This window comes from Oncorhynchus kisutch, linkage group LG4 (assembly GCF_002021735.2).
Source record: "Oncorhynchus kisutch isolate 150728-3 linkage group LG4, Okis_V2, whole genome shotgun sequence".
NCBI lineage: Eukaryota > Metazoa > Chordata > Actinopteri > Salmoniformes > Salmonidae > Oncorhynchus > Oncorhynchus kisutch.
The window spans coordinates 21,920,869-21,948,488 of record NC_034177.2 but is presented as its reverse complement, the minus strand read 5'-3'; the positions used below and the strand labels follow the sequence as shown (position 1 = coordinate 21,948,488).

At 41.6% G+C, this 27,620-nt stretch overlaps 1 protein-coding gene across 18 annotated transcripts; it reads left to right on the top strand.

Annotated features, from left to right (window-relative positions):
* Positions 1-1,808: 1,808 nt before the first annotated feature.
* On the top strand, positions 1,809-27,620 carry LOC109889238 (serine/threonine-protein phosphatase 6 regulatory subunit 3). Of its 18 annotated transcripts, none has more exons than XM_031822653.1 (26): positions 2,728-2,919; positions 13,942-14,106; positions 14,235-14,468; positions 14,687-14,873; positions 14,994-15,131; positions 15,217-15,282; positions 15,367-15,479; positions 15,599-15,712; positions 16,299-16,428; positions 16,801-16,953; positions 17,189-17,347; positions 17,426-17,490; positions 17,693-17,808; positions 20,821-20,906; positions 21,056-21,142; positions 21,469-21,515; positions 22,033-22,087; positions 22,395-22,525; positions 22,658-22,779; positions 22,926-23,121; positions 24,171-24,268; positions 24,360-24,534; positions 24,856-24,873; positions 25,893-26,012; positions 26,260-26,352; positions 26,470-27,620. In XM_031822653.1, exons 3-26 carry the CDS (start codon positions 14,242-14,244, stop codon positions 26,519-26,521), a joined length of 2,748 nt encoding a protein of 915 aa, XP_031678513.1. In that variant the 5' UTR covers positions 2,728-2,919; positions 13,942-14,106; positions 14,235-14,241; the 3' UTR covers positions 26,522-27,620. The 18 variants fall into 18 exon arrangements, with proteins under 18 accessions (XP_031678516.1, XP_031678508.1, XP_031678509.1 ...); XM_031822651.1 differs by having other exon boundaries at positions 22,911-23,121; XM_031822647.1 differs by having other exon boundaries at positions 21,436-21,515; positions 22,911-23,121.

The following is a 27,620-nucleotide window of genomic DNA, read 5'->3' as shown; positions in this document are numbered from 1 at the left end:
TAACTTAATATAATGCATATATTTAGTCTCAAATAAATAATGGAACTGGTTCAAATTTGGTTTAAATAATGCAAAAACACAGTGTTGGGGAAGAAAGTAAAAGTGCAATATGTGCCATGTAAAAAAAGCTAACGTTTAAGTTCCTTGCTCAGAACATATGAAAGCTGGTGGTTCCTTTTAACATGACTCTTCAATATTTCCAGTTAAGAAGTTGTAGGTTGTAGTTATTATAGGACTATTTCTCTCTATACCATTTGTATTTCATATACCTTTGACTATTGGATGCTCTTATAGGCACTATAGTATTGCCAGCCTAATCTCAGGAGTTGATAGGCTTGGAGTCATAAACAGCACTGTGCTTCAAGCATTGCGAATAGATGCTGGGAAACGCAGGAAAGTGCTGTTTGAATGAATGCTTACGAGCCTGCTGCTGCCTACCACCGCTCAGTCAGACTGCTCTATCAAATCATAGACTTAATTATAATAAACACACAGAAATACAAGCCGTAGGTCATTAATATGGTCAAATCTGGAAACTATCAAAACAAAACGTTTATTCTTTCAGTGAAATACAGAACCATTCTGTATTTTATCGAACGGGTGGCATCCATAGGTCTAAATATTGCTGTTACATTGCACAACCTTCAATGTGATGTCATAATTCTGTACAATTTTGGCAAATTAATTACAGTCTTTGTTAGAAAGAAATGGTTTTCACACAGTTCGCAACGAGCCAAACTGCTGCATATACCCCGACTCTGCTTGCACTGAACCCAAGAGAAGTGACACAATTTCCCTAGTTAATATTGCCCGCTAACATGGATTTCTTTGAACTAAATATGCAGGTTTAAAAATATACTTATGTATTGATTTTAAGAAAGGTATTGATGTTTTTGGTTAGGTACATTGGTGCAACGACAGTGCTGTTTTGCAAATGCGCTTGTTAAATCATCACCCGTTAGGCGAAGTAGGCTGTGATTCGATGATAAATTAACAGTGTTAACTGTTAACTCCTCCCAAGTGTTAACTCCTCCCACATTGATTATTTGCAACGCAGGACAAGCTAGCAATACCATCAACCATATGTAGTTAACTAGTGATTATGTTAAGATGTATTGTTTTTTTAATACGATACGTTTAATGCTAGCTAGCAACTTACTTTGGCTCCTTGCTGCACTCGTATAACAGGTAGTCAGCCTGCCACGCAGTCTCCTCGTGGAGTGCAATGTAATCGGCATCCAAAACTGCCGATTAATTGGGCGACCTCTACTCTTTACCTACGTGTTCTGGCTTTGGCCCAACCCATCGGTTTCTGGACCAATCAGACCCCCTGAGTGTGTTCAGATTCAGTGACAGGTTGGGGAGTTACTCAGATCCAGACTCACTGCCAGAGAAGAAACTAGTGTCTGTGTGCATGTAGTATCATTTGCCCGGAGCAAGGAGTCTAAGTATCCTTTATGTTACCAATTCATAACGCTGAGTGGAAATCTTATGCTAGAGTGAACCACAGACCATAACCACAGGAGGCACTTATATGCAAGACATCCTGTAATTGATACAATTGTGTGTGTCCCACTCAAAGCAAGGCCTATTGTGTGTTCGAAGAGTGTTCCAACATAAGGGCGTGCTAAACTATAGTTTAGTTTAACGTTGTAGATAAGTTACCAAAACAAATCCATCTATCTTTACCTCTGCAATGTGTTGAGAAAAAGTCCCGCTATTCCCTGCAGCTGCGTCCAATTTTGGCGAGAGTGAAACCTCCTTGTTAGCTAGTTTATTAGTTAACATTTCAAACAGGTTGCCTGGGTCCAATAAGCAACTAAGGCATTATAACTTGAAGAACGGTAAGGAGTCGTATACCAGTTAACGTTAATACTATAGCGAATTGGTTAGGTTACTAACGTTAACTCATCTGATGTTGTGCTGTCTGACTTTATTAGCCAGCTAATTTTCACAATAAACTCAAATATTTGATCAGTTAAGTTGGCTAATGTTGCTCAACATTTCTCTGGCTAGCTAACGGATAATTCGATCCAGCTAGCAAGATACTTAACAATGCTAACAATACTTGTTCCACCACACGTTCTCCCTCACCTAAAACGTTCTATTTGCCAGTTGTTTTTACACTTCATCACCTTCTCACCAACCTCTTCGTTATCGTTCAGGGGCCTGTAGCTGGCAAACTGACGGCTTTCCGCTGTCTTTCCAGAGTGCACGCTGATACTGTAACTATGTGAACGATTGGCTGAGCCTTGGGAACAGCCAGTATTGCTCCAAACGCGTATCACTCGTTCGTTTACAGCCAGTAGTGATTCAAAGCCTCTTCCCCCAAAACTTTTCTCATCGGATGTACACGAATCACATAGGTCATCGATTTTTTTATTTTATTAAAAACGGCACATTTCGCCGAAAGGTGACTAGTTTACATCCCTGCAGTCCAGCTCCAAAACGTAAGAAATCACTTTTCACTCAGTGTTAACTCCTCCCACATAATCGAATCCCTTCCTTGTTTTTTCACGCGTTCCACCCTCCTCTATCTGCGGAAAATGGGAGTTTCTCGACGCAACAATGTTTTTTACCGCAAAGGAGTGGACAGTATGCAGTGTACAGTACCAAATCACAAGACTGAACTCGCTTGAAGTAGGTCTAATTGGCGTAATTCATAGCCAATAGAGCGCCACCAGTATGTTTGATTGACAGGTAGATACTTCAGTTGCGGTGGGGGAAGGGGTCGTTGAAGTTGATGGAACCGCCATCTTGAAAAGTGCCCTCTGATGGTCTACCTTTTCGCGCCTGTCAGAATCACTTGTAAACATTATTTTTTTTTCTTAGGATTCGAATGTTCCTCGCTTTTAACACTTTAGGCTAATGGATCAATAAGCTACATGCCGGGGACTCGCCATATACCGCTGTTTATCGGTACGTACTTGCTTGCTATTCCATTCAGTTCTGAGGAGACACGAACAGCACTGGACCAGCTAACTCGCTAACCGGAGCAACACTAACTTTAGCATTTTCCCTTTAGCTCCCGGTAACGTTGCTACACCGATGTATTTCACTTGTTGTATCTTGTAGTCAATAGTTAAGGTAAGTTAGTGTTATGTAGGACTGAAAGTCGACTGGGGTCGATTGAAATACACAATATTGTTAGCAAACGTTAGCCGTATTTTAGTGTTCGACACCGTTTGGTTTGGCCTGTGCTCTGGTTAGGGTACTTCCGAAAATGCTAACGTTAGCTAACCAGAGTTAGCTAGCTAGTTTGCATGTTATCCAACAGTGTTTATACCTCTTTCCTCTTTACAGATGTTGGTATGTTTTAGCTAACTAAAGTAGATACCATAGTCAAGTCTTCCAAAAGAACAACCTTGTTGACACCTATGTTACCTAGCTAGCTAACCAATATCCGGCTAGGTGGGTAACATTAATGTTTGTTGGCTAGTTAGCGTTTGCTTTTCGGGTAAATATGCTTTGAAGTAGTTAGCTAGATAACTAGTTAGTAGTTTGGAGATACCGGGAAAACACTTTGTATTTTGCTAACTTGTTGTTTTGTTCTCAAAATCCAGTTAGCCAACTTGGCTAGCTAGCTATCAATTAGCGGTCTATTGATGTTTTGTATGTAGCTAGCTAAGTCGTCTTTGAATAGTTTTAAGATTCTCCAAGTCACGCGAAGTATTGCATTTAGCTAGTTCAGTTTCTGATCCCAATAGTTAACGTTACATAACCAGCTAGCTAATTCCAGCTTGTCCTGATATATCTCTATATTAGTTAAGTTACCTAGCTTGATAGCAGACACTGAACAGCAATTAGCCCCACTTGTTAGGGAAAACAGCAATGTAACGTATATGTAGCCCTTTGCTCTGGGCAATGTATTACACTTGGCAAACAAAAGTAAGCCTATAGCAAAACACATTACCTAGGTTAGATGACACGTTCTAGTTTAGTTTACATGGAACAGTAGCTACAGGTTGTACACCTGATAATGTGTCCATATTGGGCGTTACAGGAAAGCCCCATACAATAGTTTATTCCTTCTAGATTCTGTGGGGGGGGGACAGAACAGAACTGGGGGACAGAACAGAACTGGGAACGAAAGTGACCTATATTGTTCTGGAACAGAACTGCTATTTGGGGCGGCAGGGTAGCCTAGTGGTTAGAGAGTTGGACTAGTAACCGGAAGGTTGCAAGTTCAAACCCCCGAGCTGACCCTGACCCGTTCTGCCCCTGAACAGGCAGTTAAGTTAACCCACTGTTCCTAGGCCGTCATTGAAAATAAGAATTTGTTTTTAACTGACTTGCCTAGTTAAATAAAAGTTTTAAAAAATATATTAAACCATGGGAACACAAACAAATTAAACAAAATGCTTACGCAAAGCACTCCCCCCTGTCAATCATTAACTTCTTCCAGTGTCTGGCTGCCAATTGAAAGTCTTTAGCTGTGTTTGCAGCTTGTAGGCTACCTGCCCCTTCCTCTGAGGTAGCTGATGTTAACTGATGTTATTCAGATAATGGGAAGAGGTTTTTAATTAGACAATGTATTAACTTTTTGAATGCTAGCTAGGGATACTATAGTTATCACATTTCACATTGGCCTCGTTAACCACAAAAAGGTAAGATGTGGTTTTATCTCTGGTGCCGCTCTGCACACACAAGCTTGTTAGATAGCTAGCTCTGGTACAAAATTAAGACAACTGAAGTTCAAAGACATTCAAAGTTCCTCCATAGAAGCCGCTCCTCTGTTGGTATAATTCTGTGGGCTTTATTAAGTGTGTCATCACAAGATGCCCAGTGCTTCAAGCCCAGCCTCATTCATCCTCTCACTCTCTCTCCACTTGCAAAATTTCAGTTTCATCTCGCACCCTACACTTACTTGTCTGTCCATCATCCATGTAAACAACTTACTGAGCTATAGCTTGCGTGCTCCATAGCAAGCTGCTCTATCTGCTCTATAGAACCGAAATTCTTGGAAAGGTCATTTTTCACCTGCAATTGTAGACAGACATTTCAAAGATACTTCCTTAGTTCTCGATTCATTGAAAAAAAAGTATTTCCAAGGACAGGTTAGTTGAAAAATCTATGATGGATGTTTGTATGGGGCATTCCTGTAACGCCCAGTAATGGACACCAACCATCTTTGTACACCAATCTGTAGCCAATGAAACTAAATATGTTTCCTTTGGTAACCCCTAAGGTTAAGTTTTACACTTGTCACTGGAATAGGTATACATGGATGTTTGACTGAGTATACATTGTTTTGTACAGTTATGATTTTATTTGACATATTGCATGTTTTTGTTTTCACCCACTGGGGATTGGCTATCCAGTATTCTTTGAGTGTCCTGTCTTTTTCAACTGGGACTGATGGGGTTATCCCTTAAATATGCACCATGCAGAAATCACTCTGTCATTTCCTGGTTGCTAAAATTCTAATAGTTTGCCTAGTTTAAGTTTGTAGAGAATCATTGTACCATCTAAACCCCTGTGAAATATAGTTTTCATATTCAGCTGTTTGAAGTTGGTGTACAAAACCCAAAAGTAAAAGATGCAAAAATGAAACTTCAGCATAGAAATAGTACACATATCTTTCATTCCCGTTGAAAGCAAGTCTAAGAGGTGGTAGATCTGTTAGAACTCACCTTTCTATGTGAATTTGGTGTGGTCCCCCACAAAGTTACACATTGTAGCTTTAAATTATGCAAATTGGAATTAAGTGCTCTCATAAGCCTTCTCAGTAGCTGCTGTTTTCCAAGGAGAGCAAACACTTTTGCCATACCAGAGGGCTACTACAAAGCAGGATCAATAAGTTAGCCAGCTAACTTTGATAAATAATCTGGTTCATCAATAGTGCTACACAGGATTTTTTTGGTGGGGGGTTGCATTGTAACAATATATCTGGCGATAATAGTAGAATTATAGTGTTTAACAGTATTACTTACCTGCCAGTGTTGTGATATTTCACCTATTTATTTCTCCTGCCGGCATGGCATCTGTCAAAATACTAAAGCTGGTTTGACTAGCTGTTTTATCTAGTGGGAATCGCTGTCATTTCCTGGTTGCTAAAATTCTATGCTGTTCGCTCAATTTCAGTTTGAGAAAAGAAGCACTGACTAGTGTAGGGAATCATTGTACCATCTAAATCGCTGTGAAATATATTTTCACTTACCAAAAATAGCTGGTTTTACAGCTCTTTGAAGCTGGTGGACCAAAACCGAAAGTAAAAGGCTCAAGTGTGAGTTCAGCCTTTTACTTTTGGTCTATCAACTAGATAGTACAATGAATATCACAGCCAACCACAACACTGGCAGGTAAGTAATACTGTGCAACACTATTTTTGTTCAGTATAAGTTGAACTTTAAGGTGCTAGACTGGAATTTAAAAAAGGTTTACATTGTAATTTTAGAAAATGTCCAGAATATATATCTGGCGCTAACAGTGGAAAGATAAACTCAACATGCAATAATTTTACAGAGTTACAGTTCATATGAGGAAATCAATAAATTTAAATAAATTCATTTGGCCCTAAACAATGGATTTCCCATGATCAGGAATACAGATCTGCATATGGTCGTCACTTCCTGAAAAAAAATGGGCCTCAGGATCTCGTCACTTTATTGTTGTGTATTGAAATTGCCATCGATAAAATGCAGTTGTGTTCGTTGTCCATAGCTTATGCCTGCCAGTACCATAACACCACCGCCACCATGGGGCACTCCGCTCGCCCACACAACGCCATACATGGGTCTGCAGTTGGAAGGCCGGTTGGATGTATTGCCGAATTCTCCAAAATGACGTTGGAGGAGGCTTATGGTAGAGAAAGTTACATTAAGTTCTCTGGCAACAGTTCCTGCAGTCAGCGTGCCAATTCCACGCTCCCTCAAAACCTGAGACATCTGTGGCATTGTGTTGTGACAAAACTGCACATTTTAGTGTCCTTTTATTGTCCCCAGCACAATGTGCACATGCGTAATGATCATGCTGTTTAGTCAGCTTCTTGCTATGCACCATGCCTATTTTAAGTTTATCTTTCTAAAATGTAGAAAGTTATTTCAGAATATTAAGGAAACTTAGCCAGCTAACTCATTTATCCTTTGTAATATACCCCTCTGGCCATGGTTAGAATTAAGGATGCACAAAATATCGGTGAACAATTTTTTGGAATCGGCCGACATTAGCTAAAAATGCCAACATTGGTATTGGGCCGGTGTCTAGTTTAACACCGATGTCAAAGCTGACGTGCATACCTATAGTGGGGAGAACAAGTATTTGATACACTGCCGATTTTGCAGGTTTTACTACTTACAAAGCATGTAGAGGTCTAACTTTTTATCATGGGTACATTTCAACTGTGAGAGACGGAATCTAAAACAAAAATCCAGAAAATAGCATTGTATGATTAAGTAATTAATTTGCATTTTATTGCATGACATAAGTATTTGATCACCTACCAACCAGTAAGAATTCCGGCTCTCACAGACCTCGCAGACCTGTTCGTTTTCCTTTAAAGAATCCCTCCTGTTCTCCACTCATTCCCTGTATTAACTGCACCTGTTTGAACTTGTTACCTTTACAAAAGACACCTGTCCACACTCTCAATCAGACTCCAATCTCACCACAATGGCCAAGACCAGAGAGCTGTGTAGACCTGCACAAGGCTGGGATGGGCTACAGGACAATAGGCAAGCAGCTTGATGAAAAGGCAACAACTGTTGGCGCAATTATTAGAAAATTGAAGAAGTTCAAGATGACGGTCAATCACCCTCGGTCTGGGGCTCCATGCAAGATCTCACCTTGTGGGGAATCAATGATCATGAGGAAGGTGAGGGATCAGCCCAGAACTACACGGCAGGACCTGGTAAATGACCTGAAGAGAGCTGGGACCACAGTCTCAAAGAAAACCATTACTAACACATTACGCCGTCATGGATTAAAATCCTGCAGCGCACGCAAGGTCCCCCTGCTCAAGCCAACGCATGTCCAGGCCCATCTGAAGTTTGCCAATGACCATCTGGATGATCCAGAGGAGGAATGGGAGAAGGTCATGTGGTCTGAGACAAAAATAGAGCTTTTTGGTCTAAACTCCACTCGCTGTGTTTGGAGGAAGAAGGATTAGTACAACCCCAAGAACACCATCCCAACTGTGAAGCATGGTGGTGGAAACAACATTCTTTGGGGATGATTTTTTACAAAGGGGACAGGATGACTGCACCGTATTGAGGGGAGGATGGATGGTGCCATGTATCGCAAGATCTTGGCCAACAACCTGCTTCCCTCAGTAAGAGCATTGAAGATGGGTCGTGGCTGGGTCTTCCAGCATGACAACGACCCGAAACACACATCCAGGGCAACTAAGGAGTGGCTCCGTAAGAAGCATCTCAAGGTCCTGGAGTGGCCTAGCCAGTCTCCAGACCTGAACCCAATAGAAAATCTTTGGAGTGAGCTGAAAATCCGTATTGCCCAGCGACAGCCCCGAAACCTGAAGGATATGGAGGAGTGTACAGGAAACGTATGATCTCTGTAATTGCAAACAAAGGTTTCTGTATCAAATCTTATGTCATGCAATAAAATGCAAATTATTTACTTAAAAATCATACAATGTGATTTTCTGGATTTTTGTTTTAGATTCCGTCTCTCACAGTTGAAGTGTACCTATGATAAACATTACAGACCTCTACATGCTTTGTAAGTAGGAAACACTGCCGATTTTGCAGGTTATCAAATACGTGTTCTCCCCACTGTATATGACGTAATGACATCACGTAAAAGTTTGCGCTACACGTGCAACCCAGCATTCCTAACATAGCAGACATTGTGGGCTATGTGGATCGAGCAGTCAACAAGTAGAGCAGTCATTTGAAAGAGTACGACATATTCAGCGAGACAACTCAAAGGCGAAATCCATCAAGAGCATGGAATTCATTGCCTTTGACGATTAACCGTTCTCTGTCATGGGGGATGTTTGCTTTCGTGACTGGTCGAGCACCGGTACGCACTACCAAGTGCGCTATTTTTCAGATATTGCCCTACCGGAGTTGCACAGTAATAGCGTCACTGCTATTAGCTTCACGACATACTATGGAATGCCATTTTGGGTCTTTGCGTGTCAAAAAAAGAAACCCGTCAAATTGCGCAATTTGACGGGTATCTTTTTTGACACGCAAAGACCCAAAATGGCATTCCATAGTATGTGCGTACCGGTGCTCGACCAGTCACGAAAGCGTGTCAAAAAAGATACCCGTCAAATTGCGCAATTTGACGGGTTAAATAAGCTTTAGCTTATTTTGAGGGCTAACGGCGTAGTCCACTATTGTGGCTAATCCTTATTGTGGCTAGCTTCACATAGATGGGTCCAACCACCATTAATCATATAAGAACTGTCTTAAAAATTTAAAAAATTATTATTATTATTTTCGATGATGAGACCTAGCTATATACTGAAACAGATTGACGTTTTGCTACGGTTGAAGTCAAAGTTTACATGCACCTTATCATTTAAATACATTTATACTCAGTTTTCACAATTCCTGACATTTAATCCCAGTAAAAATTCCCTGTCTTAGGTCAGATAGGATCACCACTTTATTTTAAGAATGTGAAATGTCAGAATATTAGTAGAGTGATTTATTTCAGCTTTTATTTCTTTCATCACATTCCCAGTGGGTAAGAAGTTTACAAACATTCAATTAGTATTTGGTAGCGTTGCCTTTCGATTGTTTAATTTGGGTCAAATGTTTCGGGTAGCATTCCACAAGCTTCCCACAATAAATTGGGTGAATTTTGGCCCATTACTCCTGACAGAGCTGGTGTAACGGAGTCAGGTTTGTAGGCCTCCTTACTCTCACACGCTTTTTCAGTTCTGCCCACAAATTTTCTATGGGATTTAGGTCAGGGCTTTGTGATGGCTACTCCAATACCTTGACTGTGTTGTCCTTAAGCCATTTTGACAGAACTATGGAAGTATGCTTGGGTTCATTGTCCGGTTGGAAGACCCATTTGCGAACAAGCTTTAACTTCTTGACTGATGTCTTGATGTTTCTTCAATATATCTACATCATTTTCCTCCCTCATGATGCCGTCTATTTTGTGAAGTGCACCAGTCCCTCCTGCAGCAAAGGACCCCCAAAACATGATGCTGCCACCCCTGTGCTTCACGGTTGGGGTGGTGTTCTTTGGCTTGCAAGCCTCTCCCTTTTCCCTCCAAACATAACTATGGTCATTATGACCCAACAGTTCTATTTTTGTTTCATCAGACCAGAAGACAAAAAGTATAATCTTTATCCCCATGTGCATTTGCAAACCGTAGTCTGGCTTTTTTATGGCGGTTCTGGAACAGTGGTTTCTTCTTTTCTGAATGGTATTTCAGGTTCTGTCTATTTATAGGACTCGTTTTACTGTGGATACTTTTGTACCTGTTTCCTCCATCGTCTTCACAACATCCTTTGCTGCTGTTCTGGGATTGATTTGCACTTTTCGCACCAATGTACATTAATTTCTAGGAGACAGAACGCTTGTCCTTCCTGAGCGGTATGCCGGCTGCGTGGTCCCATGGTGTTTATACTTGCGTATTATTGTTTGTACAGATGAACGTGGTACCTTCAGGCATTTGGAAATTACTCCCAAGGATGAACCATCCTTGTTGAGGTGTACAATTTTCTTCTGAGGTCTTAGCTGATTTCTTTTGATTTTCCCATGATGTAAGGAAAAGAGGCGCTGAGTTTGAAGCTAGGCCTTGAAATACATTCACAGGTACACCTCCAATTGACTCAAATTATGTCAATTAGCCTATCAGAAGCTTCTAAAGCCATGACACAATTTTCTGGAATTTTCCAAGCTGTTTAACGTCTTGAAGCTACCCATCCCTTTAGCGGGATAATTTTCATCAACAAGCGCTGAATTTGCATACCGTTACATTCAAATAATATTACTAAAAATATTTATATTCATTAAATCACAAGTGCAATATAGCAAAACACAGCTTAGCCTTTTGTTAATCCACCTGTCGTGTCAGATTTTAAAAATATGCGTTTACAGCGAAAGCAATCCAAGTGTTTAAGTTTATCGATCGCTGGACAAAGCATTATGAACACCTAGCATCAAGTAGCTTGGTTACAAATCAGAAAAGCAATCAAATTAATCGTTTACCTTTGCTCTTCGGATGTTTTCACTCACGAGACTCCCAGTTACACAATAAATGTTCCTTTTGTTCCATAAAGATTATTTTTATATCCAAAATAACTTGTTTGGCACGTTATGTTCAGAAATTCACAGGAAAGAGTGGTCACGACAACGCAGACAAATTCCAAATAGTATCCGTAATGTCCACAGGAACATGTCAATCGTTTTTTATAATCAATCCTCAGGTTTGTTTTTAAAATATATAATCGATAATATATCAACTACAACTGTCTTTTGCAGTAGGATCGGGAAAGGCAATGGCTGCCCAAACTCTGTTGCGCCAAGCAAAACGCTGCTGGCACCCGGCCATACAATGACGCAATGTTATCTTTCTCGCTAATTTTTCAAAATAAAAGCCCGAAACTGTCTAGACTGACACCTTGAGGAAGCGATAGGAAAAGGAATCTGGTTGATGTCCCTTTTTAAATGGAGCAAAGGCAGGCTATGGAACATGGAGTTTTCAAAATAGAAGCTACTTCCTGGTTTGATTTTCTTCAGGGTTTCGCCTGCAATATCAGTTCTGTTATAGTCACAGACAATATTTTGACAGTTTTGGAAACTTTAGTGTTTTTAATCCTAATCTTTCCAATTGTAAAAATAGTGCCCCCTAGCTTCAAGAGGTTAAAGGCACAGTCAACTTAGTGTATATAAACTTCTGACCCACTGGAATTGTGATAGTGAAATAATCTCTCTGTAAACAATTGTTGGAAAAATGACTTGTCGTGCACAAAGTTGGTGTCCTACCCGACTTGCCAAAACCATAGTTTGTTAACAAGAAATTTGTGGCGTGGTTAAAAACCCAGTTTTAATGACTCCAATGTAAGTGTATGTAAACTTCTGACTTCAACTGTATGTTTTTGGGGAAGAACACTGTTTGCATCCGTGAGCTAGCTAGCATTTTTTAATGACCAGCACTGTAGGTGCGCGAGACAACTTTACCAGCATCATAGTGTACGTATCGATGACATATGAAATACGAGTGATAGTCTAATCGATGTGTAATAACTGCATACATTTATGAACACGTTAAATTATAATGTGCAGTCATATTCAGGTCCTGATTGGTCAACAAGCTTATTTGACATTTCAAATAGTGTTATTTTACATATTTTTTGACATTCAAAGACTCAAACGGCATCCATTAGAAATCCCGGTTCAAAATTAAAAGACTGAACAATGAAACAGCACAGCAAGTAAGTGAAAGAAATCGGTTTTGATTGTTTTACTGGTTATGGGGACATATGTAAATGCCAACAAAATGGCAACTTTTTGGTGTGTGTGTAACCTTTTATTTAACTAGTCAAGTCAGTTAAGAACAAACTCTTATTTACAATGAAGGCCAAACCCGGACGACGCTGAGCCAATTGTTCGCCACCCTATGGAACTCCCGATCCCGGTCGGATGTGATATAGCCTGGATTCGAATCAGGGACTGTAGTGACGCCTCTTGCACTAAGATGTAGAGCCTTAGACTGCTGTGTCCGTGTGTGTTCATTATTTAACTCATGCTTAAAAGACTGCAAAAATGTTAAATATCGGTATCAGGGTTTTTTTGCATGGAAAATATTGGATATTGGTATCGGCCAAAAATGTAATCTTGCATCACTATTTAGAATAGATGGAAACTAATGGCTGACAGTGCCTATTGCTGTTTGTGGCACGGGACTTTGTTCAGTCTTCGGTTGTGTTCCTGGTTGATGATAAAATAATTGTTTTACACTCATTATTTGATTGCCTATGGTAGACAGAATTAATGCCAGACAACCAATGTTATCCATGTCATTCATTTTGACCTCTGTGTACTGGTGTTTTGAAAATCACATTGTTTTGTATTTCATATTGCAATGATTTGAGTTGCACACTTTCATCAAAGCATGCATGTGCCTGGACAGGGGCCAATTTCAATTCTCCCCCAGCCCCCGCTTAGTCTATGAATATATAAGCTTTTTTTAACTCATGTTTGTAAACAAACACTATATAGCCTCAACATGGTTAAAACTATGATTTTGGTATCATCACGGTCAGTCCATGCATCCAAAGCTTTCTGAATTTGACTGTTACATATTTCATGCCCCATCCCTCTGTCCTTTACCGAAACAGTGGAGGAGAGTTTGCTTTATTGTTTCCGCTCAAACTACCGTTTGGTGTTGTATTCAGTAGTCCGCTCTTAACAGTCAAAGGTTTTTGCATGTCACGATAAGATATTGGACTGATGATGCAAAATGCATCATGATGATGATGTGACACTTTGCTTCTTAAAAATCCTATAATTTGACTGCTGATAATCGCATGCAAAACATTTTGGGACTATGAACTAATTGGAGGGGTGGTGGTACCAATAGGTGTTTGAGTGGTATTTTCCTTTAAAATGTGACAGTGATTTGACCAAGTTCTGTGCAAGCAATGACGTTGCCAGTATGTTTGCATGAGGAGAGATTTGCTGAGTAGAGCTTCTCTTAATGCTTTTAAGTTTAAACAAAAAGTGCATACACCTTCTGTTTTGGGCAAAGTTGTTGGGATGATGACAAGGAAGTGCAGTCTTTTCCTAGGGCTTTGTTTGTCTTATGACCTAGGCTAAATATTTGTTTTCAGCAGTTTATCATATTACTTATTTTAGAAATGAATGTAAGCCCAAATGAACATCTTTAAATTGCTACTTGTTTCAGTAGCACTTAATATTTAACATAATAAATCTCACATAGTAAATACCAAAAGTTGTTTCCAGTGCAGGGAGTAATATGCTCTGATGGCTAAATTCGGTTCTTTCTTTCAGGTGTACGTTGATCTGTTGAGGCCGAGGTGGTCGTTCTGCTGCATGTGTCCTGTGTCCAAAGGTCTCTCGTCACTGCTGTCTGTGAAGCCTGTAATGGGCCAGAACTCCCAAAGAGCACAAGCATTATTTTATTTTTAACCTCTGGACGGACTCTACCCCAGTCAGGTACTTTTGTGAAGCTATCAGTTTGACCACCTACTTTCCATTTGACTACCTCCTCTCAACCTGTGCCGTGTACTTTTAGTCACTGAGTGTTTTCCCATTTGCCTTATGACCATTTTCCTTCCTTGCAGAAGCATCATGTTTTGGAAGTTTGATCTACACACAACGTCTCACATTGACACCCTCCTGGAGAAGGAGGATGTGACTCTGACTGAGGTGATGGACGAGGAGGATGTTCTGCAGGAGTGCAAGGCCCAGAACCACAAGCTGGTGGACTTCCTGGTGCGGCCTCAGTGCATGGTGGACCTGGTCACCTACATCACACAGGAGCCAAGTGATGATGTAGAGGAGAAGATCAAGTACAAGTGAGTGAGATTCACACACACGGTTTTGAGAATGATTCTGAATTTCTTTCAGCTTCCCTTGCGTTCATGTGTTTTTACGTCATAAGGGAATACCCTTACAACCCCAAGGGGGCAAGCATGACTTGCTAGGCTGTCAATTATACAGGAACTTTGTGTTTTGTGTGGTTGGCCAGCTTTACCGGGCAAATCACCAAATTATGTATTTGCGCTATTTGCAGGTACCCCAACATATCGTGTGAACTCCTTACCTCGGACGTTGGACAGATCAATGACAGACTGGGAGAAGATGAAAGTTTGCTGATGAAACTTTATGGATTTTTGCAAAGGGACTCTCCACTCAACCCTTTACTGGCCAGCTTCTTCAGCAAGGTCCTTAGCATCCTCATCGGCAGGAAACCAGAACAGGTGAGATCAGTACAGACCACTAGTCATAATCAGTGTGATTTTGAAGAGTTTATGACATGCTGCAGTGTCTTGTTAAAGCTTGAGAAGAAGAGTGTCTTCTAAACATACCATCTCTTGTAGATTGTGGAGTTTCTGCGGAAGAGGGAAGACTTTGTGGACTTAATGATTAAACACATAGGGACCTCCGCCATCATGGACTTGCTGCTCAGAATGCTGACCTGCATTGAACCACAGCAGCTCAGACAAGATGTCTTAAATGTGAGTGTTGGAGTTTTAGTTTTGAAGTTTCTGTCCATTTTCTTAATGATCAATCATCATCAACCTGTAACTTATTCATCCACAGTGGCTGAATGAGGAGAAGGTGATCCAGAGGCTTGTTGATATGGTCCAACCTTCTCAGGATGAGGATGTACGTTGCATTTCATTAACCATTTGTGTGGAGTACTGTTTCTTCAGACAGTGTTTTTACAAGTCTCTCTCTCTCCTCACGCAGAGGCACTCCAACGCATCCCAGTCTCTGTGTGAAATAATCCGCCTCAGCAGAGATCAGATGTTCCAAGTGCAGGGCTGCTCTGAGCCTGATCCCTTACTGGCCACACTGGAAAAGTAAATCAACAACCTCTGCTTGATTCTTTCAGCGAAAACTTGTTGCTATCATGATATCCAAAGTATGACTTTATTGTCCTGGCAAAAGCATGATATTTTATCCCCCTCCCATTTCTCAGACAAGAGACTGTGGAGCAGTTGCTATCCAACATCTTTGACAAAGAGAAAAACGACTCTGCCATAGTCAGTGTAATTCAGATTCTCCTGACACTCTTTGAGACACGAAGACCAGCGTAAGTTCACAATGTCCTGTTTTGGGTTTAATGTTGGTTTGGTTGTGTGGTATAGTGTTTTAAGATACTATTAGTGTTGAGTTGTTAGACTTGTCTGATATGCTGCTCTTTTGTTCAAGTCCTGGTTATTTCTGCATGTTCATGAATGTTGCATTTTACCTAATGATACCCATAGCGGGTGGTAACTGTAACAAAAGGCTTGCAAGTTTAAGAGATTACATGTTACCTCAAACACATTGCAGGTGATAACTGTAAAGTCTATAATACCCCTGGAGACCCAGTTACTATAGAAACAAGGTGGCTTTATTCATGTCGGGAATCTAACGAGAAGTGTCTGCCGGTTTGACAGCGCACCTCCTTATTGCATTTCCGTTTTTGTGTGTTGCACTTGCATTCAGTAGTGTCTATGAATCACATTATTATTATTATGATGGCATAAATGTATGAAATTGTTTTGTTTTTTAAATGCACATAGTTCTGTCCTTGTGATGCACTTGTCTATTAATGTGTTTTATGTGGACCCCAGAAAGAGTAGCTGTGGCTTTGGGGATCCTAATAAAATACTTTTTTTTTTTTACATGTACAGGTTCGAAGGTCATTTGGAGATCTGTCCCCCTGGTATGAGCCACCCATCCTTCTCAGTCAATCAGAGCATTCTGGAGGCTGTCAGGCCCAGGCTCAAAGACTTCCATCAACTGCTGCTGGAACCCCCAAAGGTAATACTTTACATACCTATAGTGTCACACACACACACACACACACACACACACACACAGTAAAAAGTGCACACATTTCTTAGATTAGTAAGCTCATTAGAGTAGGTTGTCCTCCTTGCCTATCCACTTGAGTGAAATATAACTACCACCATATTTTCAATAAACTTATTCTACATTTCTGTCTTAGATTTTTTTTTGTGATCCTGCTATCTCAAACTTTTAAACTTTGAGTCATATTTATCTTCAGTGGGTGGTTCTTCTTGTAATTTACTCTACATGTGCACTCCAATGGTGGTTTTATTTGCATTACCAAGTTAAATGAATATAGACTGAACTAGACCCTGATTGTTCCTTTCATCCCCACATTTGCAGAAGAATATCATGAAAACCACATGGGGCATGCTGGACCCCCCAGTGGGCAACACCCGGTTGAGTGTGGTCCGTCTTGTGGCCAGCCTCCTGCAGACCAACACTCATATTATCAACATGGAGCTGATCAACCTCAACACTCTTGGAGTCATACTTGTCAGTTGCCTGTCTTTTTGTGTTTTTTACTTGTTTTGGCGTACTAGTTTTTCCTACCAAAACCAGCACCATGATCTAGACTTAATGCTGTGCACAGGGTTTTCACTTTCTTTTGACACTGGTTCCATTACTACCCCCATCTCATAACCATGGTCAACAGGAATGATGAGCATTTCAACAACTAGTTTTGGGATGTGTAATTAATGGCTGTCTTTCTCTCTCCATTTATTCTCAGGACATGTACTTCAACTATATATGGAATAACTTCCTGCATATACAAGTTGAAATCTGCACTGCGATGATCCTAGCAATGCCCCCAGCCCAAAGTGAAAACCCCGAAATCAACAGAGATCAGGACCAAGAGCCTGTCAGAGAAAGCCACCTCATCAAACACGTGAGTCTTTATCATCCTTTACATCGATGGCATTCATGTCAGACAAGTCAATTAACTGCTTTTTGCTCTGTGTTTTAGCTGTTTCAGAAGTGCCAGTTTATCCAGAGAATTCTTGATGCATGGAGCTCTAATGAGAAGGAGCAGTAAGTACTGTTGTCTTTTTTCTCATTCCACTATGAATTTAGACCATAATGCTGTTGTTACTAGACCACTGGACTTTGCATATTTTTCTAATTCTCTTGTGAGCAGTTTGGTTTTTACCCTTAACAAGGCTCAATGTAGTGTAAGAAATGTCACCATAATGTTCATATAGGCTTCAATGCGCGTTTTTTTTTCCTGTTTCAGGGGTGAGGGTGGACGTAGACGGGGCTACATGGGGCACTTGACCAGAATAGCCAACTCAATAGTGCACAACAGCGACAAGGGCCCCAATGGTGCGAAGATACAGCAGCTCATCTCGGGTGAGTGTGCTTTGAGGTGTCATGTCCCATCAGAAATTTAAGTTGGAGGTCCTAAAAGGAATTACTCTATTAAGGTGGAATAGACTAATCTTGTGTTATTTATATGTGTCACTCATAAAATGGCCCTGGAGAAGGTTGGCGTTTTTACGTGCCCCCAATCGATCGTTTATTTGTTTGTTTATTTGCAACTTATTTTTTCACAGATTTTGTACATAATGTTTCCGCTACCGTCTCTTATGACCGAAAATAACTTCTGGACATCAGGACTGCGATTACTCACCACGGACTGACAGAATCCTTTTTTCCCTTTAACGAGTCTGACAAGCCCGACGCGAACAATATACCCGAAGAGGAGGCGGAGGAAAAGTGGCCGGAGCACAGGCTGCCTTCTGAGAATTCGTAGGCGATCGAATAAACCCCCACTGCCTTCGGTTATGCTAGCAAACGTGCAATCTTTGGACAATAAAATAAATTACCTACGCGAAAGATTAATCTACCAACGGGACATTCAAAACTGTAATATGTTATGCTTCACGGAGACGTGGCTGAACGACGACACTATCAACATACAGCTGACTGGTTATACGCTGCACTGGCAGGATAGAACCATGGTGTCTGGTAAGACAAGGAGTGGCGGGCTATGTATTTTCGTAGATAACAGCTGGTGCACGATATCTGAGGAAGTCTCGAGCTATTGCATGCCTGAGGTAGAGTATCTCATGATGAGCTTTAGACCAAACTATCTACCTAGAGTTTTCATCTGTATTTTTAGTAGCTGTTTTACATACTGCCACAGTCAGAGACTGGCACTAAGACAGCATTGAATGAGCTGTATTCCACCATTAGCAAACAAGAAAACGCTCACCCAGAGGCGGCGCTCCTAGAAGCCAGGGACTTTAATGCTGGGAAACTTAAATCCGTTTTACCAAATTTCTATCAGCGTGTTAAATGTGCAACCAGAGGAAAAATAACTCTGGACCACCTTTACTCTACACACAGAGATGCGTACAAAGCTCTCCCTCCATTTGGCAAATCTGACCATAATTATATCCTCCTGATTCCTGCTGACAAGCAAAAATTAAAGCAGGAAGTACCAGTGACTAGATCAATAAAAAAGTGGTCAGATGAAGCGGATGCTAAGCTACAGGACTGTTTTGCTAGCACAGACTGGAATATGTTCTGGGATTCCTCCGTTGGCATTGAGGTGTACACCATCAGTCACTTGCTTCATCAATAAGTGCATCGTTGACGCTGTCCCCACATTGACCGTACGTACATACCCAACCAGAAGCCGTGGATTACAGGCAACATCCGCACTGAGTTAAAGGCTAGAGCTGCTGCTTTCAAGGAGCGGGACTCTACCCCAGAAGCTTCTAAGAAATCCTGCTATGCCCTCCGATGAACCATCAAACAGGCAAAGCGTCAATACAGGACAAAGATCGAGTTGTACTACACCGGCTCTGACGCTCATCGGATGTGGCAGGTATTGCAAACCAATACAGACTACAAAGGAAAGCACAGCTGAGAGCTGCCCAGTTACACAAGCGTTCCAGACGAGCTAAACTACTTCTATGCTCGCTTCGAGGCAAGTAACACTATAACATGCATGAGAGCATCAGTTGTTCCGGAAGACTGATCACGCTCTCCGCAGCCGATGTGATGACCCTTTAAACAGGTCAACAGGGCCAGACGGATTACCAGGACGTGTTCTGCGAGCATGCGCTGACCAACTGGCAAGTGTCTTTAATGTCATTTTCAACCTCTCCCTCTCCGAGTCTGTAATACCAACATGTTTTAAGCAGACCACCATAGTGACTGTGCCAAGAACACGACGGTAACCTGCCTAAATGCCTACCCACCCGTAGCACTCACGTCTGTAGCCATGAAGTGCTTTGAAAGGCTGGTCATGGCTCACGTCAACACCATTATCTCAAACCCTAGACCCACTCCAATTTGCATACCACCCTAACAGGTGGTATGCAAATTGGAGTGGGTCTAGGGTTTCTATTAAGGTGGAATCGCTATTGCACTCCACACTGCACTTTCACACCTGGACAAAAGGAACACCTATGTGAGAATGCTATTTATTGACTACAGCTCAGTGTTCAACACCACAGTGCCCTCAAAGCTCATCAATAAGCTAAGGACCCTGGGACTAAACCCCTCCCTCTGCAACTAGGTCCTGGGCTTCCTGACGGGCCAACCCCCAGTTGGTAAGGGTAGGTAACAACACATCCTCAACACGGGCTCCTTGGGTGCGTGCTCAGTTCCCTCCTGTACTTCCCGTTCACTCATGACTAAACAACTCCAACACCATCATTAAGTATGCAGATGACACAACAGTGGTAGGCCTGAAAAATGTCAAGACAGCCTATAGGAAGGAGGTCCTAACCTGGCTATGTGGTGCCAGGACAACAACCTCTCCCTCAACGTGATTAAGATAAAGGAGATTATTGTGGACTACAGGAAAAAGAGGACCAAGCACGCCCCCATTCTCATCGACTCTGCTGCAGTGGAAGCAGGTTGAGAGCTTCAAGTTCCTTGGTGTCCACTTCACCAACAAACGAACATTGTCCAAGCACACCAAGACAGCTGTGAAGAGGGCATGACAAAACGTTTTCCCCCTCAGGAAACTGAAAAGATTTGTCATGGGTCCTCAGATCCTCAAAAGGATCCACAGCTGCGCCATCGAGAGCACCCCCTCTCCCCCTCTTTTACACGGCTGCTACTCTGTTATCATCTATGCATAGTCACTTTAATAACTCTACCTTCGTGTACATATTACCTTAACTAACCGGTGCCCCCACACATTGACTCTCTACCGGTACCCCCCCTGTGTTTTGTCTTGCTATTGTTGTTTTACTGCTGCTCTTTAATTACATGTTACTTTTATTTCTTATGTTGTTTTTTAACTGCATTGTTAGTTAGGGGCTCATAAGTAAGCATTTCACTCTAAGGTCTACTGTTGTATTCGGTGCCTGTGACTAACATTCGTTTTGATTTGTGTTTCAGAGCTCACAGAGGATGACAAAGAGAGATGGGAGGCCTTCACTTCTGGTCAGCTAGCTGACACAAACAAGAGAAACACTGTAGACCTAGTAAGTCTGATCCAGACACCTGTTACTCGATGCCAAAATGTTTGCAAAGTACACAGAGTATTTACACTGGAAATTGAGGTGCCAAAGCTGTTTGAAGAAGGTCTAATGGTTGTCCTCTTAGTAATAAGGTTGTTTGCATTGTGCCCTAGGTGAACACACACCATATTCACTCATCCAGTGATGATGAGGTAGACTTCAAGGACAGTGGATTCCACCAGGATTCCTCTCTACAACAGGTAAGTCTGTAACTGGATAAGACTGTAGACGCACTGCTAAATCTGCATATTTATAGTGTTTGTAATTGTTGATAACATTATTATACTGGACTTATGTCTCGTAGTAGTACTGATATATGATTTAAACTAACATTAAACATGTAAGTATGCATGTGCTCTTAATCTTAACTATTAACCAATAGCTACAGTACTAGCCAATTGTTTTGAATTGTAGAACTTGAAGACTTTTGTAAGTGCCAAGACTATATCATTATCGTTGGTCCTGGGTTTGCCAGGCCTTTTCTGATTATCAGATGCAACAAATGACGTCCAATTTTATTGAGCAGTTTGGCTTCAATGACGAAGAGTTTGCCGATCAGGATGATGTCGTGGAGTGAGTACTGATCCTGCATGATGTTTTGTTCATAACCTACTATTACATTGGTTGTGTTTTTTTAATGAGGGTTTGGGGAGACTAGAACTCTCAAATTTCTTTATGATTCCATTTAACTAGCTGTTATTATACAGGCCAACCATTAAATTTGATACATGACTGTAAAGTTCAAAATGCGTGTCACTGTCAATAGACTGGTGGTTTGCTTGGACCAGAGTCTAGACTAACTTTGTAATTGCAAAATTCAGTTTAGTTTGGAGTAAGTAGCACACTTCTGCCCTCCTCTATGCCACTTCTGTCTGGATCTTGTTATTATGTGGGAATCTGCTGGTGTTTGGGTTCCTGTGGAGAATGGCTGATGGGGTTTCTGCAAAAGCTGTTTTTAATGTGAGTTAGTGTGCCATCATTGTCCTTCTACCTGTTACTGGGCCTCTGTCGGGAGGAGTCCTGAAGCCATTTTGTGAAGTCATTGTCTCACTAATATAACTAAACTAAACTCTTTTCTTTAACATTTCAGTATTCCCTTTGATAGAATATCAGACATCAATTTTTCCTTGAATACAAATGAAAGTGTAAGTATTTTAATGTATTATACAATTATATAGAAATGATTATCTTTTCCAACTGTGCTCTAGGCTAGATGTAGTAAAAATAAAACTGCTACACTAACTCCCAACATATTGAAGTTCACCATTTTTATAATGCTGTACATAGTATTAGCCAATGCTGATGTTTGAAATTCCGTTATGTATGAATATGAAAAAGGTGCACATACTTATGTTTGTTTTTTTCTCCATGTACAGTAAATGAAGTGGAAGCAACACAGCATGTCTTTTTGTGCATCTTGTGCTTTACCCTGTTACTGGTGTTGTCTTCCAGGCAAATATAGCTCTGTTTGAGGCCTGCTGTAAGGAGAAGATCCAGCAGTTTGAAGATGCAGGCTCTGATGAGGAGGACATCTGGGATGAGAAAGATATCACTTTCGCACCTGAAGCTCAGAGATGTCCTCGGTACGGCAGTGCCTTTTGGTCATAAGTAAATTAAATATCTGAAATGACTAACGGCTTACCTTCTGAGGCCTATTCAAGGCACCTGCTGATTATTTTAAAGACTTCTTTCCATTTTGTGACTTGAACCATTAGGAGCTCTGGCAGTACAGATAGTGAGGAGAGCACAGACTCTGAGGAGGAGGATGTGAAACGTGATCCCTTTGAGCCTAACAACGCCAGCTCTGATGACAGAATGGAGGTGGACACGGGTGAGGGTGAGTGATTGTCCCGGACTGACACGGTTGGGTTGGTGGTTAGGTAGGTCTGTTTGGTGTGCTCTCCTCCAGAAAATGCTGCATGATTTGTCTTGGCTGGCTTTTTTGTGACGGTTGCCCTGTCGTTTCAGGGCCTGTGTGGACAGCTAACTTTGACGACATACCCATGGACACTGGGAGTTCTACGTCGATCAGAGCACCTGCCCCAGCCACCACTACTGCCACAGCATCCCCTTCCTCCCCTGCAGTCCTACCAGAATCTGCTGGCTGGAGCTCCCCCAATGCTTCCCCTGACACAGCCACGGGCTGGGCAGACTTCTCTAGCAACTTCTCACCAGTCAAGTAAGGGTTCATTCCACCAGCCTCAGTCCCAAGACTTAATGTGGCACAATTGCCACACACATTTCCATATTGTTATCCTCCCATGTACATGCTATATAGAAATATGTGGACACCCCTTCAAATTAGTGGATTTGGCTATTTCAGCCACACCCGTTGCTGACAGGTGTAGAAAACCGAGCACACAGTCATGCAATCTCCATATACAAACATTGGCAGTAGAATGGCCTTACTGAAGAGCTCAGTGACTTTCAACATGACACTGTCATAGGATGCCACCTTTTCAACGAGTCAGTTTATCAAATGTCTGCCTTGCTTGAGCTACCCCGGTCCACTGTAAGTGCTGTTATTGTGAAGTGGAAACGTGTAGGAGCAACAAAGGCTCAGCTGCGAAGTGGTAGGCTACACAAGCTCACAGAACGAGACCACTGAGTGCTGAAGCGCTTAAAAATAGCCCGTCCCCGGTTGCAACACTCACTAACGAGTTCCAATCTTAACGCTACAGCATACAATGACATTCTAGACGATTCTGTGCTTCCAACTTTGTGGCAATAGTTTAGGGAAGGCCTTTTCCTGCTTCAGCATGACAATGTCCCACTGCACAAAGCGAGGACCATACAGAAATGGTTTGTCGTGATCGGTGTGGAAGAATTTGACTGGCCTGCACAGAGCCCTGAATTCAACCCCATCAAACACCTTTGAGATGTATTGGAACGCCGACTGCGAGCCAGGCCTAATAGCGTGGAATCAGTGCCTGGCCTTGCTAATGCTCTTGTGGCTGAATGGAAGCAAGTCCCTGCAACAATGTTCCAACATCTAGTGGAAAGCCTTCCAGAAGAGTGGAGTCTGTTATAGCAGCAAAGGGGGGACCAACTCTATATTAATGAGCATAATTTTTGGAAAGAGGTGTTCGACAAGAAGGTGTCCACATACTTTTGGATGGTGGTGACTGGTGTTCAGTTTATTCCCTTGCCTTTCCATGCATTTTATATTTGAATTTGGCTATTTTAGGAGGACAAATTAAATACCTTTTTTTGCTTTTGATCTTCCAGCCCCAAAGATCCCTTGAGGAACAATTCCCCAGTAGCGATGGAGACCTGCATAGGGACAGGAGACCCCTTGGGTGTCAACGCACCAATGCAGCCTGAAGGTGAGCTTTGCCACAGTGCCATACAGGAATAAGCATTTGACTTCTTACTCATTGATCACTGTAATAATGCTATCCCTGTGTGATGTCCCAGTTTCTGACCAGTGGCCAAGGGACGAGGCAGCCCAGCCAGCCAACTCCCCTGGAAGGAAAGCCGGAGGCTCGGACGCGGAGGAGACTATCACCACTGAGACGGTCACCAATGGATCCATGAAGGAGACAGTTAGCCTTACTGTAGATGCCAAAACTGAAACGGCTGTTTTCAAGAGGTAAGGCTTCTGATAACACACCATACCCCTTTCCCCCTGTCACCAATCCTTCCCTTACAACACAGCCATTCACCTCACAGTGCATGTGGAATTGACCTCTGTGCCTTGCCAAGTTTTCTCCCTACACTGGGTGATTTCCAGCCAGGCAAGGCAGGGACACTCCAGTTGACTTGTATAAATATCTATGTACCATTTACGTATCACCAAATCTTCCCAACCTACATTGCTGTCCTTTTGTTGTTTGAGAAACTGTCCTTCACTTTAACTGCAACACTTACAACATGAGCTTCCTCTTTCTCTCTGGTGTGCGTGTGGCTTCAGAGTGTTGAAATCTTATCGGTATGTACAGCCAATCGGGGGGGGAAAAGTCTGCTGTGTCTTGTTTTCATGTCAGCCACTGAGTTTTAGTTGTATTTATTTTTAAATTATTAATTATTTTACCATCTCCATATGCATGTCTATCTCCGATGTAATGATTTGGTCGTTGCTCGTCGTCAATGATGTCATGAAATGGCCATCGGCCCTCAGGATTAGCCATTCCCAGGCTTTCTGAATTGGCCATTTTCTTTGTGGTGTGGATTGGCGAAAGCGGTCTTCATTATGTATCCACCCCTCCCTGTGCTGGTATCTCATTGGCTTCAGTTCGCAGCACATGGCATTGAGGTGGCTGGAATAAACTGGAGAGATGAGTCTTAGACTAGCAGTAGGCCTGTTATCATGCAAAACTCGGCTCTACTTGAAATTAGCTTCATTTTTTAAAAATTGCATGTAAAAATCAAAGACCTTCAAAATGCTATCTAGGTAGTTGTTTTTAGTGAATACACTTAACTTTGCCAGGTTATTGTGAATTGGTTCTAAATGGACTTGCCTGGTTAAATTAAATAGCCTACCTTACAACTTCCTCTTCAATGATTATGTAACATTGGCTGTAGATCCCAAATACATAACGTCCTGGTGCGTATTAGTTTTGCATAGTAATCGCGGTGGTTTAATGACAAAAAGCAAGACTGATGGCTGACATGAGTTTGATCCATTCAGTGAGTTTCTAAAACGGTCATAATCACCCCATGCTCTGCTCCTCAAAGCAAGCTCACCCATAAAGAGGTAAACTCCTGTAAGTGGATGGTCAGAGAATTTGCTGCTGCTTTCCATCTAGTGTACATTATGATCCTTGCATCCATTTTTAACCGCCAACCACATTTCAACACTTTTTTCTTTACCCCATCGCTTTGTGGTCTTTCTGTCCCATTCTGCATGCGTCCGTCTTTTCTGGCCATTGTCTTAACGGGGGGGGGGGGGGGGGGTCTGTATATTTAGAAATGGCAAGAGCTCTGTAAATGTGTTACTTTCTTCTGCAGTGAGGATGAGAAGTCTACCTCAGAGGACACATCTGCGAAGTACACTGTGGGGGAGAGTAGAACACCAGAGAAGGGTGTGTCTGCATCAGTCCAGCCTGCCAGCAACTGTTTGAAACCAAGGTCTGGCTCCTTCTACACCTGCATTGCTTGCTGTTTGGGGTTTTAGGCTGGGTTTCTGTACAGCACTTTGAGATATCAGCTGATGTACGAAGGGCTATATAAATAAATTTGATTTGATGACCATACAGTGAACTCATACCTTCACTGGAACGGTCTAGCACTAGTGAGCTGTTTTCAGACATGATGTTGTACCTGTTCTAATTGTCCACCAGCAGCTCATGAGTTCCTCTAATTTCCTCCCTTTCAGCAGTGCAAAACATTCAGATACAGAAAAATCTAAAGTCTCCAGTGATGCTGTTAATGGTCCTCTAGAAGAAGGAACAGCAATGGACAAAGCCAAGTAAGTGGCAGCTAGAATCAAAGGTTGTGCTGCGGATTTCCACAGTCTGGCATGTCTTATAACTAGTGTAGTCATCCAGAATTTTACATTGTAGCCTCTCTTTCTGCACCCCTACAGAACACAGCAGAGTGTGACCTCACCAGAGGCAGCTGTGAACGGCCCGGTGTGATATGTGGTTCCTGCCAGCCTGTTCCTGCAACTCACAGCTCTCTGCCTGGATCACCAGTAGAGGGCAGTGCAAGCCCAGTCAGAGCTGCACTAACTTCAACAGATCAGGACCAGCAATATTCATAATAGGCTATTACAGACAGTTGTACAGAAAGTTGGAACTGAATGAAGAGCGAAATGTAATGGATACAGTTTTTTTTTTTTGCATTCGTTTATATACTATTGTTATGAGGTTCTGTCCATCTTGCCACTCAGTTAAATAGTAATGTTGATATAGTTAAAATGATTGTATGAATAAAATATTTTATAAAAAAATGTATACATTAACAGAAGATTAATAACTGAAATGTACCAATTGGAACACTTAGTGTGACCAAAAGCTGTTTTTGATAGGGTTTCCTCCTGCACAAAATCAAAAAATTAAATTTCCTACTAAATACAATAGCTGCCATGAAATGTTAATTGGAAAACAATGTTGGTCTATTTGTCAGTACGCTTGTTGGTAGGGATTCAGAATGATTTTTAAATATTCAAAGTTTATTTTGCCACAGGTATTATTTTGTAAATGTTTCTTGTATCCTTTCAACATGAGCAAGATTTGAAAACCTTTGGTATAGTTTTTAACTTAATTTATTATTAAGGTAGATGATACTAAGAGCCATACACATGGGGTGTATGCATTCCGCAGTTTCTGTTGCAAAACATTTTTTTTTAATTAAGCATTTCTTAACGGAACGGGGAGGGACCTACCTGAATTTGTCCAATAAACTCATTTAAATCTGTTTTGGTTCTTAACTAAACAGATTGCGTAATGAATACACCCATGTTCTCTTCCCCCTTGAAAACATTAAACTGTACAAACCCCAAGATGAATAACTGTAGAAGATGGTTTCCAGTTGCATGTAGCTAGTGAGTGTTAACACTGTCTGAAGGCTCGTGGTAAATGGGTCCCATTTTAAAACTTTTCCCGTATCACTCAAGTCAACCTTTCTACCTGCAAAATGATGGGGATGTAATGCATATTCTTGGTATTGCTTCAATCATGCATCAACCATTGATTCTTTTTTTAATAAAAAGGTATCTGTGCCAGCAATGGGAAA

What these genes read in the sequence shown, in the direction of transcription:
- LOC109889238 (XM_031822643.1), top strand. Translation starts at nt 14,242, where the DNA reads ATGTTTTGGAAGTTTGATCTACACACAACGTCTCACATTGACACCCTC. An exon ending in AAAGCCACCTCATCAAACAC is followed by an intron (nt 17,348 to 17,425) that starts GTGAGTCTTTAT and finishes TCTGTGTTTTAG; the next exon opens with CTGTTTCAGAAGTGCCAGTT. An exon ending in CCTTGAATACAAATGAAAGT is followed by an intron (nt 22,088 to 22,394) that starts GTAAGTATTTTA and finishes GTTGTCTTCCAG; the next exon opens with GCAAATATAGCTCTGTTTGA.